At 50.1% G+C, this 13,915-nt stretch overlaps 1 protein-coding gene across 8 annotated transcripts in view; it reads right to left on the bottom strand.

The window, feature by feature from the left end:
• IQSEC3 (IQ motif and Sec7 domain ArfGEF 3) overlaps positions 1–13,915 on the bottom strand; it is a 165,301-nt gene that overhangs the window by 36,750 nt on the left and 114,636 nt on the right. For 7 of the 8 annotated variants that reach the window (XM_075940825.1, XM_075940821.1, XM_075940816.1 and 4 more), the window contains exons 3-4: positions 10,555–10,843; positions 1,448–2,541 (exon numbers count right to left, since the gene is read on the bottom strand). In XM_075940825.1, the coding sequence (XP_075796940.1) occupies positions 1,448–2,541; positions 10,555–10,843 (1,383 nt within the window). The remainder of the gene's footprint in view (positions 1–1,447; positions 2,542–10,554; positions 10,844–13,915) is intronic. The other variant, XM_075940832.1, reaches the window with a different exon arrangement.

Raw genomic sequence — 13,915 nt, 5'->3', positions numbered from 1 at the left:
TCTGACTGCAGGAGGAGCAGGGAAAAAACATTCACACCCCTGCTTTCCCATCAGCTCAGTGCTCGTGTCAGTGATACACACAATGTGAGCCAGACGAAGACAGATTGGTGCCGGCACAGTTGCCAGGCATGTCTGTGAATATTTAAGCGTTTAGCTCACAGAGAGCTGAGCACTGAGTCCGTTTCCAATAAAACACTCATTCAGAGCCCAACAGGCAGGAGACCTGACTCTGTAAAACAGCTGGGCAGACCTGATCCCCTCTTCTACATAAACCAGACCCATGTGCTCCAAATCCACCCCTCCCTGTCCCCCCCTCTGTGTTGCAGCCTCCATGTGCCTGTCAGCCAGACCCGAGGACACCCTAAGCCTCTCTCATGTTCAGACTTGGCCATGTTCCATTCCCCCCATTGCAGGTAAAATGTCCACCCAGATCTGTGCATGCCCCAAATGTGTCTCAGGGTAGAACTCCCATCCAGAACCATGTATCCCAAGCCTATCTGGTAAACACCTAAAAACATTTGGGTTGCTCTGAGATCATCGCTATAAAGCACTTGGAACCCTTTGTCTTCAAGTCACTCACTTCAAAATTCATATAGACAGTCCATGAGCACCACACTCCTGGACTTGGGAGTTCCCTTTAGAAAGGTCCTGTGTGCAAAATTTCTTCCTAGGACACAGTCTGGGCTCCCTCAGAAATCATTCCCCTAATGTCGCCATCCAGAGACTGGATGAATACCAAACTGAAGAGTGACATGGTCAAATTATGAAAGAGCAAAGAACTGTATTTCCCAGGGTTTGCTGCAGTCAACAGGGTTTCACCTACAGGCAGTGAGCAAACCTCCTCACAGAGTCTCAGTCGCCTTCTGTGAATCCAAGGTACGCGACCTTCTACGTTACCTCTCCTGACTCTAATCTCCAGGCTGCTCTGCCTTTGCTTTCACTCTGACAGGGTTTTTCACAGGGCATTGTTCTGAGCTGTGCAATAGATTGCGATGATTAAATTGGGTCTGTCAGGTGAAAAATTCTCTCCAAACTACTGAAAGGAAAACAGCAGCCAGAGCCCCCGTCATGAGCTAGTTAAGCTCTCAGTGCTCTTGGGTTCAAGTCTCGGGTTCAGTTCTCATTCAAAAAAGGCCCGGGCTTAGGGACAACCACCACTCAAAAGTGCCCCATTGTGACTCATGAATAGGGGTATGTCACAATACCCATAATCGGGGTTCTATCTTCAGCGTGCTGGACAGAAACCAAGGGGTTTTACGGTCATGTCCCAGCTCTGGTGGAATATCAGAACAGCAACCAGAGAACCTAAGTTCACTATTTGCAGGGCAAAGCCCCTGCCCTGTTAATAGATACCTGAGTTCAGGCCCCAGGTGGTCGCACTCTGGGACATAAGAAGTAAGGAGAAAGCTGAGTGAGATTAAAGGATTTAGTCCTATAAGCCACTTACATGTTAAAGAGGTTCAGCCCAATGCGGTAGAGCCGCTTCCTCATGGTGTCTGTGGAAAGCGTGGGAGATTTGCAGCTGGCTGGATTCTCGCAGTGGTACCGTGGGAGGCTCAGAATCATGGCCTGCAGCGCTTCCTTAGAAGACACCTCGGATGCTGACTTGGCTGACGTGGACGTGCTGCTGCTGCTCAGCTGCTCTGAGTTGTCTGCATTTTCAGACTCAGAGCCCTTGCTCTGCCCAGTCTCATTGTTCGAGTCAAACTGGAGTTTCTGCACCACCATTTGTCCTTGCTCCATCACCCCTCCCCCCAAACCGTTGGTGTTAACATTCACCTCAGTAAAAGTGTGAGTGTTCTGGAGGACCCTGGAGTCCGGCAGCCCTTCCAGGGTAGCCTGGGCCTTTTTGTCTTCCTTTCCCCCATCCTCTGGGACTTCTTCAATTCTGGCAGCTTGGGAGAGCCCGGCCTGGGCACTGCTGCTGAGACAGTTCGCCATGGAGACCGAGGTAGACGATGAGACCGAGATATTCTTGTTGTCAATCTGGACCGTGACGTCCCGGAAGGCCATCATGAGGGTGCTGCTGCTCTTGGGCAAAGTATCTGGCAGCAGTCCTTCTTCCTTCTCTTGCTCCTTCAGTTCCACTTCCAAGTCCTGGTTCGGCTGCATCGCACTGGCGCTGAAGGTCTCTCTGATCTGGTAAGAGCTGCCATCTTGAAGGGAACACATGGTCTTCAGGCTCCATGTACTGAGGGCGTCATCAATAGATTTAGCCAGGGACTGAACCTGCTCTGTGAAAGAGTCCTCCAGTTCAGTCAGCGCCCCGCTGATGGTGACTGGCAAAGAAGGGGATCTCACCAAGGGAATGCCTACAAAGTTGTACCCTTCCACCAGGGCTTTCTCAGCAGAGAAGCTTTCAGAGTTCTGGACCCGGACTTTTCTCAGTGAGATTCGGCGGGGCATGCGGCTTTCCAGCAGGGAATTCCGGATCTTCTCAAAGTTTTTGCTGAGTTGGTACTGGCGGAAGGCAGTCTGGATGGTGCAGGCTGCCCTGCGAGAGACCAGGTGCCCTCCGTATTTGTGCTCTAGCATTTCGATCTGAAACACACAAACAAGATTTTTAATGGGCTTCTGAAGGCTGCCCATGACTCCTATTTAGACACTGATTAGTTAGCAATGACACTCAGCGGGACCTCCAAACTCCATCAGCTGTTCTCCATGCTGCAGTGCCCTGGGGATGCCTGCTGGGACTGCAAGAGAAAGCAGCGTCCCATAGCAGTGCCCTGGACATGCCTGCTGGTGCACTGACAGTATGGGATTCCTCAAAGCTGTCCTGGGGAAATGCCAGCTGGGTATCTGCAGTGTGAGCTTCCTCCCAGCCAAACCCTGGCAAAACACCAGCAGTGTGAGCTTCCATGTGGCAGTAGCCTGGCAAAGCCAGCTGAGACACCGGCACTGTGAACAGTGCTGCCCCGACAATGGGACATCAACCTGTGACATTCTTTGGACTAGAGTCTTGTTAATGCAAGCACAGCATGCCATCCAGCCTGACTCTAAGAGGGCAAGCACAGTCCTAATCTCCCAAAGCTACATTAACACGTTTTCGTCCCTCAGCCAAGTGCCTCTAAGGGGAAATCACCGAGAACAAAGAACAACTAGGGCATTTTAACCGTGAAACCGGAGCTGAGATTAAGAGCTATGGACCCAGTCCTGTGAATGAGTCTGCTCAATTTCCACCGAAGTCAGTGGGCGTTGTGTGACAAGAGACTGTTCTATGTCTCTCAGGGTCACACACCTATCTAAGCTCCCCTCCATGCCCTCGTGCACCTTGTGTCTTTCGGGGACCAGCCCCACAAACAAACAGAAAAAAACTCAGGGAGGAAATGAAACGTGGTCTAAGGGGTGAGAAACTGTAAAGGATGAGAAAAGTTATTTAGAATCAATGTTAAGAGGCTCCAGACTATGAATTACCTCCTGAGCTGCTAAGCCCCCTTCTCTCGCCCGCCCCACATACTAATGAGATACAACATCATTAGTCAGAGCAAATCAGCCACTAGGCCTACCCTGCGCACCTCATTATCAATGTTTTTGTGCCACGGCCTGGCCAGTTTCCCACATGAACCCAAATGCTGTTTTTTCTTCCAGTCCTCACTTCCTTTTTGCTTTGCAAGTGCAGGCCAAGACAGGTGCCAGAGAAGGATGTTGTCTGTCTGCCTCGTACATCCCCCCAGCCTTCGTCCTAGGGAGCGATCAGTAGAGGACAATATGGAAGCACAGCGGGGGGTGGAGGCGGGAGGTGGAAGATGGAAATGATGGATGATGATGCTGAGGGAAGCAGAAAGAACAAACCCTAATTATCCCTACTGAGACTGGGTCTAAATTGCTGAGCCTGGCAGGTCCCCTCCGGTGTCTGATAAAGGATTTTTCCTTGCACCACGCAGGTACAGAGCAGGGTGGGTGAGAGAGAGAGAGAGACTGCGAAGTAGAAAGTGAGGCACAGGACAGCAAGCACAGGCGGGCTCAATCCTGCATTAACATGACGACCACTTACTTCTGCCTATTAACAGGATCAAGGACAAAGAGGAGCACATGGCTAAGAGCCTTATATACCAAGGAGAGGCTCATTCTCAGACACACCCTCGGTGCACCCACACTGCACATTTTCCTGGTCCTATGGTCCAAAGAGGGCGTGTGCAGAGACCTTGGAGTTATTACACGCTCACTGGTGACAGAACCAGATTCAAGCACCGGCAGACTACACCTGTATCGAGAATCCCAGCTCCTGGAGTCATGGGATGGTATCAGAATCTCAGCTTTCCTTTCTTGTCAGTAAGTTTCTGGACTTCACCGCTGCAAAGCTAACCTTCAGAAAGTGAACCGAGTGCCTACCTTGCGTCTGCAGAGAGTCTGGAACAATCAGAACTGCCCCATATGTCTCAATAAGCTATAACACCAAGATTCACTGCTGGGGGAGTGAGGGAGGGTTCAGATGACACCCCAGGAGAAGACTCTGTGCATGGTAGATGGAGAACGCTCAGGGCCAAGCCCCCCACCCCTATAGATACACCCTAGCTGCTGGTGTAAGTACTAAAGTCCCAGTTACTGACACCCTTCACCTCTCCAGTGGGGAGAGAGCATGTGGTTCCTAGGGAAGGGAGGGCCCCACTGTTGCTTCTGGAAAGGAGAAGGGAGCCCGGGCCACTCCAAGTGGGAGGTATGCTCATTTGCACCAATGCAATGTGGGGGCCAAATCCTGCCAAAGCAGAATGGAAATCACTTGCACTTGCTTAGAACCAATGTAAATAACTGCCCCAGGTGAAGTACAGCACTGGATCTAGCCCTGAGCCCTTCCTCAGACTTGCCCTGGAACACGCCAGCTTTGCCCATCCTGCTGCTCACTCAGTAAGGACCTGCAGAATCAAAGCCAAAGTCCCTCCAGGCCATTGATCCCACTCAAGAGATAGCAGCGTCAGCTTTAATGATATTTGGGATGGCCTCGGAGTGCAGGGAAAAGCAGAAAGGAAACAATCCCTAAGACTTGTCACACCTTCGGCTCACGCTTTGCTCCCCACCCTGCTTAAATCTCAGCACACGGTCAGAGCTTCCCCTTCCTACATCTTCAAAGTGGGACACTCTCCCTGCAAACAGATCCAGTCCCTTCCCCCTCCCGCCTCTGTGAGCAAATGAGACCTATCTCATCCCTCCTGCCTGCATAAGAAAGGCGCATTCGCCATTAAACGGCGAACCTGAGACTGGGAACTAACAGAGTGCTGGGTTCCACCAGGGATGTCAACGTGTAGTCAACTACACGATTAACCAGTCAGTCTGGGGGGGGGGGAGGAGCAGGAGCCCCTTAAAAGCGGGCTCCCTTCATCACTGGCTCCGCGGTGCCACCTGCCCCTCCGCCCCCGGCCGTGCTGCTGCCTCTATTAGAGGCAGGAGCACAGGGTGAGGGGCAGAGGAGGCTGCCGCCCTCCCACAGACAGGGGCTGCTGCCACCCCACCCTGCTGCTTCTGTATCAAAAGCAGCAGTGCAGAGTGGCAGGCAGGAGCCAGTCTGTGCAGGAAGCTGATTTTTAAATCAGCTCCCCTCGTGGACCGGTTCCCACCTGCCACCCCGCGCTACTGCCTCTGTATCAGAGCAGCAGCAAAGGGTGGCAGGGGGATGCCCAAGAGTGGGGCCGGGAGCACCCTGGCTGCCACTAGCACCTCTGGGGACTATCAAATAGTTGTGTAATGGCTAAAATTTCATGTGGTTACACGACTAGTCTATTGCACACTAACATCCCTAGTTCCACAGCCTAGCAAATCAGCAAGGCTAGCTCTGTTGGGAGGGAGGCGCATGGAGGAAGTAGCCACTTGAAAGAAGGGATAGTAGTAAGGCACAATACCCTGCAGAACCATGGGAAGCCGCAGCCTGGTTGTTATCCCAGATTTCCAAGAAGGTGACAGCCATTTGGGAAGCATAAAACTCATTCCGTTCTTATTAGAGGCCAAGATAAGATGTAATTGCTGCTCTGCAAGAACAGGCGATTCCTCCCAAGCAGAGGCTAGTTTCTGAATAGCAGAGTTTTATGGCCTTGGTTCTTAGCGGGCGAGACAGGGGTCTTCTAAGAGTTTAAATGAATGGGCCAAAACCCATTGGCACCCAGTTACTGCAATGTGGGCACTCTGTAAAGCCCTACGAGCTGTTAGGGAACTTAACGCCCAAGGCATTCCCAATCTATGCTGCTTCCTAAAGGCCCCGATCGGAGCTCTCAGGGGCCAGCCAAGCTGTCCGAATCTTGAGTGCTTTACAGAACTTTCTACCTGGGAACCCAAAGGAGGGTCAGGATCATGATTTTCATTTTGCCAATGGGAAAGCAGAGACATGGAGACTTGCCCAAGGTCACATGAGTTAAGTAGCAGAGCCAGGGACATACAGCAGGTCTCCTGATTCCCAGTCCAGCACTTTGCCCATTGGGCCATGCTGCCACTCTGCTTCAATGGGACTAAATCTCTTCCATTCTCCCTGTCAGGAGCATGCAGCTGAGAGATATCCTGAGGTCTACAGTGTCTGCATTTGCTGCTAGGCAGAGGTAAGGATTTCACACAGCCACTGGCCAATTCCTGGGAGGGAAATGTGCATCCATTAGCACTCCACGGCAGCGGGAGCTTATGGAGATGTGTCTGGCTTGTTGCAGGAACCTTCTCTTTCCTCTTGGGAGGAGAGAAGGAGCGGATAGGCTTGGCTGCCTCTCACTTCTCAGCAAACCCTAAGAATCACATGTGATTGCCTACTCAGAACTATTCTTCTCTGAGGAGCAATCTGGCAGCCAGAGCCAAAGGAATAGAAAAGCGGGGGGAGGGGGGGGGGAATAAAAAGAATAATTAGCTTAACATGTTCATGGCCCTCAAGGCAAGCACCCAGTCTGGGCAATTCAGACTCTGTGGCTGAATCAGAAACAGCTGGGAAATTTCTCTGACCGGGAAGGCTTGTGCAGAGGGAGTTTTTATAAGCCCAGCCTCAGGCAAACCTCTGTGCCCAGCCTGGATGGGAACGTATTTGAGATACGATCCCTGCGGCAGCATTGCCCACAGCATGTTCAGGCAGACACAAATATACCAGCTCAGTTCTCCAGGAGCAATGGGCCTGATGCCGATATCACTTACACTAGTTTTCCCCCTGGTATTGAAGTTGTTATGCCTTATTTACAACAGTGACAGTGAAAGGAGAATCGGGCCCAGTGACTGTATCAGAGCTCCTCAGGGCAGCCTAATATGTCTGATGTAACACAAAAGAGAGAAAGCTGGGAACTCTTGAAGCGCTTTTCTTACTCATGTTCTCCCTGCGTCTCCCACTCCCAGCACCCTTGGCCCCTCACAATGAATGGAGCAGCGCTGTATTAAAGGGTGGGGCATTAAAAGGCCTGGGGTTTTGTCCGTCCTATACAGGGCCTGCTCCATCACATGGCATTAGAGGGGGTGATGTGAGAATGGAGGTGCTGCTCTTCATATTTGGACATGCTCCATTTCCCATGGGACACCATTCTTCAGCACCTGAACAAACTACATCATCCAGCGTCCCACTGTGGTCTTAAGGGGCTTGCTGCTGCCCTGAATAACCGGGCATGCTCCATCTCATGGTCAGGCTCACTGATGGGAGGAAGGGAGTGACAAAGGAGGCAACTGCCCTGGGGCTCAGCGATTCAAAAGGGCCTGAGGCCATTGCAGCTTGCCCTGGGCCATTAAATTACCCCTGGAGCCCCAGGTGGCATGCTCTGGGCTGGTGGGGGGAGACTAACCCACGCCCTGACCCTTCGGCCCAAAGCCCTGCTCCTTCTGGGAGTGCAGAGCTACCCTCCCCCCTGCACCTTGCCCAGGGGTGGAGCCAGCCCTCCTGCTGATGGTGTAGAGAGCTGTGCCCTCGGAGGCAAGCGCCAGCCTTCTTCTGTGGCCGTGATCCATCCACCAACATGCCAGCACGGTGTTATGAAGCACAGTGCGTCTGCAGGCGCTCTCCTTTGTATCCTGGACACGCACCACCTACTGCCTCTCCAACCCACTGCCTATGGGCATTTTTCTTTTTAACTTGTACACAATCATCGCCTGAAAGCTTACCCAGGCCGGGAGACCGGTGAGAGGCCCTCTTTCACATTTTGAAATAAATACTTTAACAAGACTAAAGAAGAGTATGAAGGTGCTGTGATTAGGCGGATTGTAGTGGCAGAGTGAGGAAATCAAGCCCTGAGAGCACAGTTGTGCCACCTGTACTAGTACTGAGTAGTACCTTATGGGACAGGAAATCTCATTTAAATCTATGAGATGACTCACAGAGCAAGACACTACTCAGGGTGAGCGAGAGTGGCTGAATCTGACCTGACCTGATATTTTTCCCACTCCAGGAAAGGTACCTGCTCCAGGGCAGGTCTAGGGTCCATTAAGGAAGGCCCAGGACAGAATGAACATGGATACTGCAATCTCCCTCACAGTGGGGAAGGTGGTTCTGCCAATGGCAGGCCCAAGGTCCATGGAAGGTCAGTACTGAGAGGAACCAGAATTGAATGAACATGGGGATATGCCCTCCCCCTGTCTCAGATTCCTCCGAGGCAGGTTTGGGCTATGTTTGAAAAGCAGACTTTGGGGAGCCCATGGCTAAACATAAGAACATAAGAACGGCCATACTGGGTCAGACCAAAGGTCCATCTAGCCCAGTATCCTGTCTACCAACAGTGGCCAGGACCAGGTGCCCCAGAGAGGGTGGACCGAAGACAATGATCAAGCGATTTGTCTCCTGCCATCCCTCTCCAGCCTCTGACAAACAGAGGCCAAGGACACCATTTTATCCCCTGGCTAATAGCCTTTTATGGACCTAACCTTCATGAAATTATCTAGCTTCTCTTTAAACTCTATTATAGTCCTAGCCTTCACAGCCTCCTCTGGCAAGGAGTTCCACAGGTTGACTACACGCTGTGTGAAGAAGAACTTTCTTTTATTAGTTTTAAACCTGCTCTCCATTAATTTCATTTTATGTCCTCTAGTTCTTCTATTTAGGGAACTAAACGGATTTAGAATGAAGAGATCATGGGTCAGATGCTCAACTGGTACAAATCAGTGCAGTTCCATGACTTGAACGGGGCTATGTCAGTCTATACAAGTTGAGGAACTGGTCCACCATAAGTATAAGCTACATTTGTTGGTGAAGCTTGCTAGTTATCTCCCTCTTGCCTCCTGTGAAACAAGATATATGGCCAGCTAGAGTTGTATATGCAGTGCACCATACAGACCCAGAGACTCAAGTCCTGTTTGGTGCTCAGTATTTGGGTGGGTCATTAATGGGACCTTTCTGGTTTGGGGTGCCAGACGTGTCTTGTGTGAATTGGAAGGAAGAATTCCCTGCAGCAACTGCTTGGGTAAGAACCTGCTCAGATTCAGCTTTCATTTTCTAAATGGCTCCTGGGAGGAGAGGGAGAAAGGTCCCTCTGTATCTGCTCCTGAAGTAGAAATAATTCACCCATCACTGCTTACAAAAACATCCCTCTACCACTGAGCATAATCTGGGCAGAGGGCACCACTGATACTTGTTTAGTTTCCCAGCCTGCTGGTATGCAGGGCCTGTGTACGAAGCAGCCTCCAGTGCTGCACCCCATGAAAAAGACAGAAATGTTCCTCTTGGAGTGAGGCTTTTTAATAGCAAATCTGCTGTGTTTTAATCCCCCAGTGACACAAGGTGCTTGCGAGAGGTGGCGTTTCTTCTCACTGTCTATAAGGTGGGGCCCCCGCATCCAATGCTGAGAGGAAGACAGGGTGATGTGACTGAGCTGAGCTAGGCTAGCGCCCTGGGTGAAAGCAAAAAGGCTGCTGATCTGTGAGAGTTGTCTGGTAAGTCTGCCTATCTCGAGAGCATCCATCACCATATTGCTTCTGAAAAAACAACAAATAGTCTGGTAGCACATTATAAAGTGCTGTCAGACTATTTGTTGTTTTTTCAGTTTAGCTGTACAGACTAACTCGGCTACCCTCTGAAGCTTCTGATCATATTGCTTCTGTAACTAGTGATATGCTATGTGCTAGGCACTTTACAGGACACAAATAAAGAGAACCCCTGCCCCAAGGAGCTGACAGTCTAAGGGCTCAGAACATAGGTGTAGAAGCTCCTCTGGATAAAGGGAACCCACAACCTCTCAGCTCTCCCCAGCTTCTCCCCTTGAATACTGAGACCCTGATCTCCTGGGATACCTGGAGCAGTGTGTGCTCACTGCCAGACATTTTCCTTGGGGGCTCCGCAGCCCTCTACTGCCTGACAGGCTTCTCTCAAGCTAACATCTGGTTTGAGTAGCTGCCTCCGTTCTGAACTGTGGCACACAGCTGGTGTGGGAGAGGGGAACAGAGCCCAAGAGGTTCGGGTGAGGTGATGTCCTGGCCAGGCCCAGGAAGCTAGATGAGGCTCATGGGTTCCTTCTTCCATGGTCCCCGCACAATGCAAGGCCAAGCCTGCTCTGAGAGGAAGGCACAGGATGGTCACGAAAACTGGGCTAGCAAGTTCCCAGGGAAAATGACCCAGCGTGCCGTGAACGTGGTCCCGCCCGCCCCATCCCCCTGTCCCATAGCCTGAGGAGGAAGCTGCTGTACCTGTTTATTCTTTAGGTCAAGAGAGAGCTCATAATCGGAGGCAGCTGCATGGGAACACGTGGCCGTCCCTTTGCTGCGCTGCACTCTCACTGGGGAACCCGTGTGGTGGAGGCTGGGCTTCTGCACCAGAGGGGAGCACCCCGCTGCCTGCTCCTCCTGCCGCTCTGCATGCTGGGCTTTTAGCGTCAGGGTGTCGGACCTGCCTTCCTGGCCACTGTGTCTGCCGGCCTCCTTCGGATCCTCCGTTTCACACCCGGGTTTCTTGCTGGTGGTACCACAGGAATCGTCACTGTGAACAAAACGCAACGTTTCGCTTTTTTTATTTGGTTTTTGGATTCTCTACGCTCATTAACGGATCTTCACGTCAAACGTCCAGGGAGCCTGGGCTGCAGGGTGGGAGCAGGGTGTGGATCAAGACCGTACTTTGAACCAGCAAAAACACTGGCCCCTCCCGCCCAGAGAGCCAACAGGGTGTGCCACATACACCAGCTAAGCCAGAGTCATGTGACTCCCAGCTGCAGTCTGCCTGCCTCCCCAGATCATGCTGTGATATCACTTCACAGGCTGATGAGAGTATCATGGGAGCAGGATGCTTTTTCTTGGATCTTGTCCTAGCAATAAGTGTCCAGCCCACAGACACCACGTGTCCACTGCTTACTAACTGCCTGCGTGCGTTTGGGGTCTCACTTGATTATGGAGACTGGATCCCAAGGATCCAAGGGACTTGATTTAACTTCCCCCTGGAGTTTTAAGGGCACATGGAAATGAAACACATATGGTTGGATCTTATGAAGCAGCCATTAGCTTCACTGCCAGAGCCATAGACCATAAGGAAGCAAGAAGGCATTAAAAGGCCTGGGACCCAGAAATACTAAAATAAACTTATACAACAAAACGTTCGTAAGTGACCTCTAGGGATTCCATAAACAAAACCGTTTTGTCCTGGCCCACAGAGCAGAATCCAGTACCAGTGGTTCCCAATGGCAAGAGGATCACATCCTTCTTTCCCTTATAGCTACCTCTTCTGCACAAAGGAATACTGGTAAAAAATTAGTGCCATAACAATGCATTCTAATGCAGCTGAAAGGCATTGTGAGACAGTATGGGGTCTGTATGTGTCTGGATCTCTGAAGATCCCCGCACCGGATAAGTGTTTTCTGAAATCAGAGACTTTCATCTACAGGGGGACTTCCTGAATTACAGAGTCTGATTCTCCTCTTCAGAACGACATTGGTGTCATTCCACTAACCACAATGCAGTTATGATTGACAAGCATGTATACACTAACCAGATCACATTCTGACCTCTGTTGCACTGATGTAAATATGCTGTAAATCCACTGACTGCAATGGAATTATTCTGATTTGACTGAAATCAGAATCTTGCCCAGGAATGCCATTTTTTTCAAACATGCATAGATATGCAAAAGCAGTATTTTCTACTATTCGACTTGATTCTTGAATACCTCTGATATTTGAATCGTAATGTATGTCCAGGGCATCTTTAATGTCAGACTTGTTATACGGTAACTTCTTTTCCCTGCTGGTGAATATATTAATAATTTTACCAGCAGCCATGTATTACCTTTTCTTTTGCTCCAGCAGTGTAGCCTTTTCCACTGTACAATTCTAGGGAAGACCAGATGACCACGGGCTACATTTCCCATTTACTTCAATGGGATCAGGATTGGGTCCTACAAAGCTCACTTAGCTGTGTAACCAGGCTTTGATTCAGCAGGTCATTTAAGCACACACCTAAGCACTTTGCTGAATCAAGGTCATTGCAGTGCAGACCACCTCCTCGACTGCAGTTCAAAGCCTAGTTTGTTGACTAGAACACTGACTTTCCTGAGAGCATAGCTGGCCTCCGGGTCCCAAAAAACATTCGTTATGGTCCTGATCTTCCACACACTAAGCATGCGCTACCCTTTACTGCCATGAGGAACTCCACTAACGTCAAAATAAGTGTCCATGGCAGTAAAGTTATGCATGTGTGTCAGCGTTTGCAGGATCAGGGCCTATTACTCGATGTGGTTTTACTAAATCTGTAATAGGTTGCACAAATTTCATTTACTGGGCACTTTTCAAACAAATGGCTCTCATGGTGTCTGTCTGGCACCTGGGGGAGAGAGCAATGCACAGTCCTACTGACATCTTATGTTTGCCTGAGCTATTATTTGTTAGAGGTGGTAGAGAGAGTAGGACATTATAAATCTTTTTTTTTTAAGTAAAAATTGTCCCAGAGAGGTGCTTGCTTGTATAAATCTAAATAAATTAACTATGTTACTAACAGGCAGAAATAAGACCTTCTGTGTGACTTGAACTGACTTGGAGTGCTTACCCAAGCAACTTGAGCATCATTGGTCTGGTTATGTAGCTTATATGTATGGAATTTCCTTAAGGTGTTGTTTGGTAGTTGGTTAAAAGACTTCCTAGGTCTTTGCAGCTCTGCTGGAATGCTACTCATTGTCAACAGTGTTAAATTCCAGGAGGGAACAATTTGGCTAGACACTGGAAGAACACTCACCTGCCTTCTCTCAAAGAAGGGCTGGAGAAAGTGGTTTTCTCCTGGACCTGCACAACAGCTATAACACATCTGGTTTGGGGCTCCCACTTGCCAAGCTTGTAAAAGACATCATCTCAAACTCAAATGGAAGGATTCCTGCTGAGCAAGTGAGACTACATCTACACAGCTTCCCATGTCCACAAAAGCCTATGCAAATGGAAGCGTAGTTTAGCATATTGCCATGCTTCATTTGCATAATTAATTAGGAGCCATTTTGTGCAAGAGCCGTTCTTCCTCATTTTTTTCAGGAAGTACAGCTCTTGCGCAGGAGGGGGTTTCTGTGCAAAAAGGCACTGTGTAGACAGCACCTTTTTGCGCAAAAATCTCTTGCGCAAAAACAGCTCCTAATTAATGAAGCATGGCAATATGTTAATCTGTACTTCATTTGCATAGACTTTTACGGAAGAGGGAAGCTGTGTAGACGTAGCCTCCATGCTGGATCAGACCCAAAGTGTTCAGCAGCCCACTTTAACATCATTCTACTTTCAGTACTCACTCCGGGTATGTCTACACTACCCCGCTAGTTCGAACTAGCGGGGTAATGTATGCATACCGCACTTGCTAATGAAGCCCGGGATTTGAATTTCCCGGGCTTCATTAGCATAAGCGGGGAGCCGCCATTTTTAAATCCCCGCTGCTTCGAACCCCGTGTAGCGCGGCTACACGGGGCTCGAACTAGGTAGTTCGGACTAGGGTCCTATTCCGAACTACCGGTACTCCTCGTGAAACGAGGTGTACCGGTAGTTCGGAATAGGCACCCTAGTCCGAACTACCTAGTTCGAGCCCCGTGTAGCCG

The sequence above is a fragment of the Pelodiscus sinensis genome, chromosome 1, assembly GCF_049634645.1.
Source record: "Pelodiscus sinensis isolate JC-2024 chromosome 1, ASM4963464v1, whole genome shotgun sequence".
Taxonomy (NCBI): domain Eukaryota; kingdom Metazoa; phylum Chordata; order Testudines; family Trionychidae; genus Pelodiscus; species Pelodiscus sinensis.
Note: the sequence above shows the minus strand (reverse complement) of the source record. Positions and strands in the feature narration are given on the sequence as shown.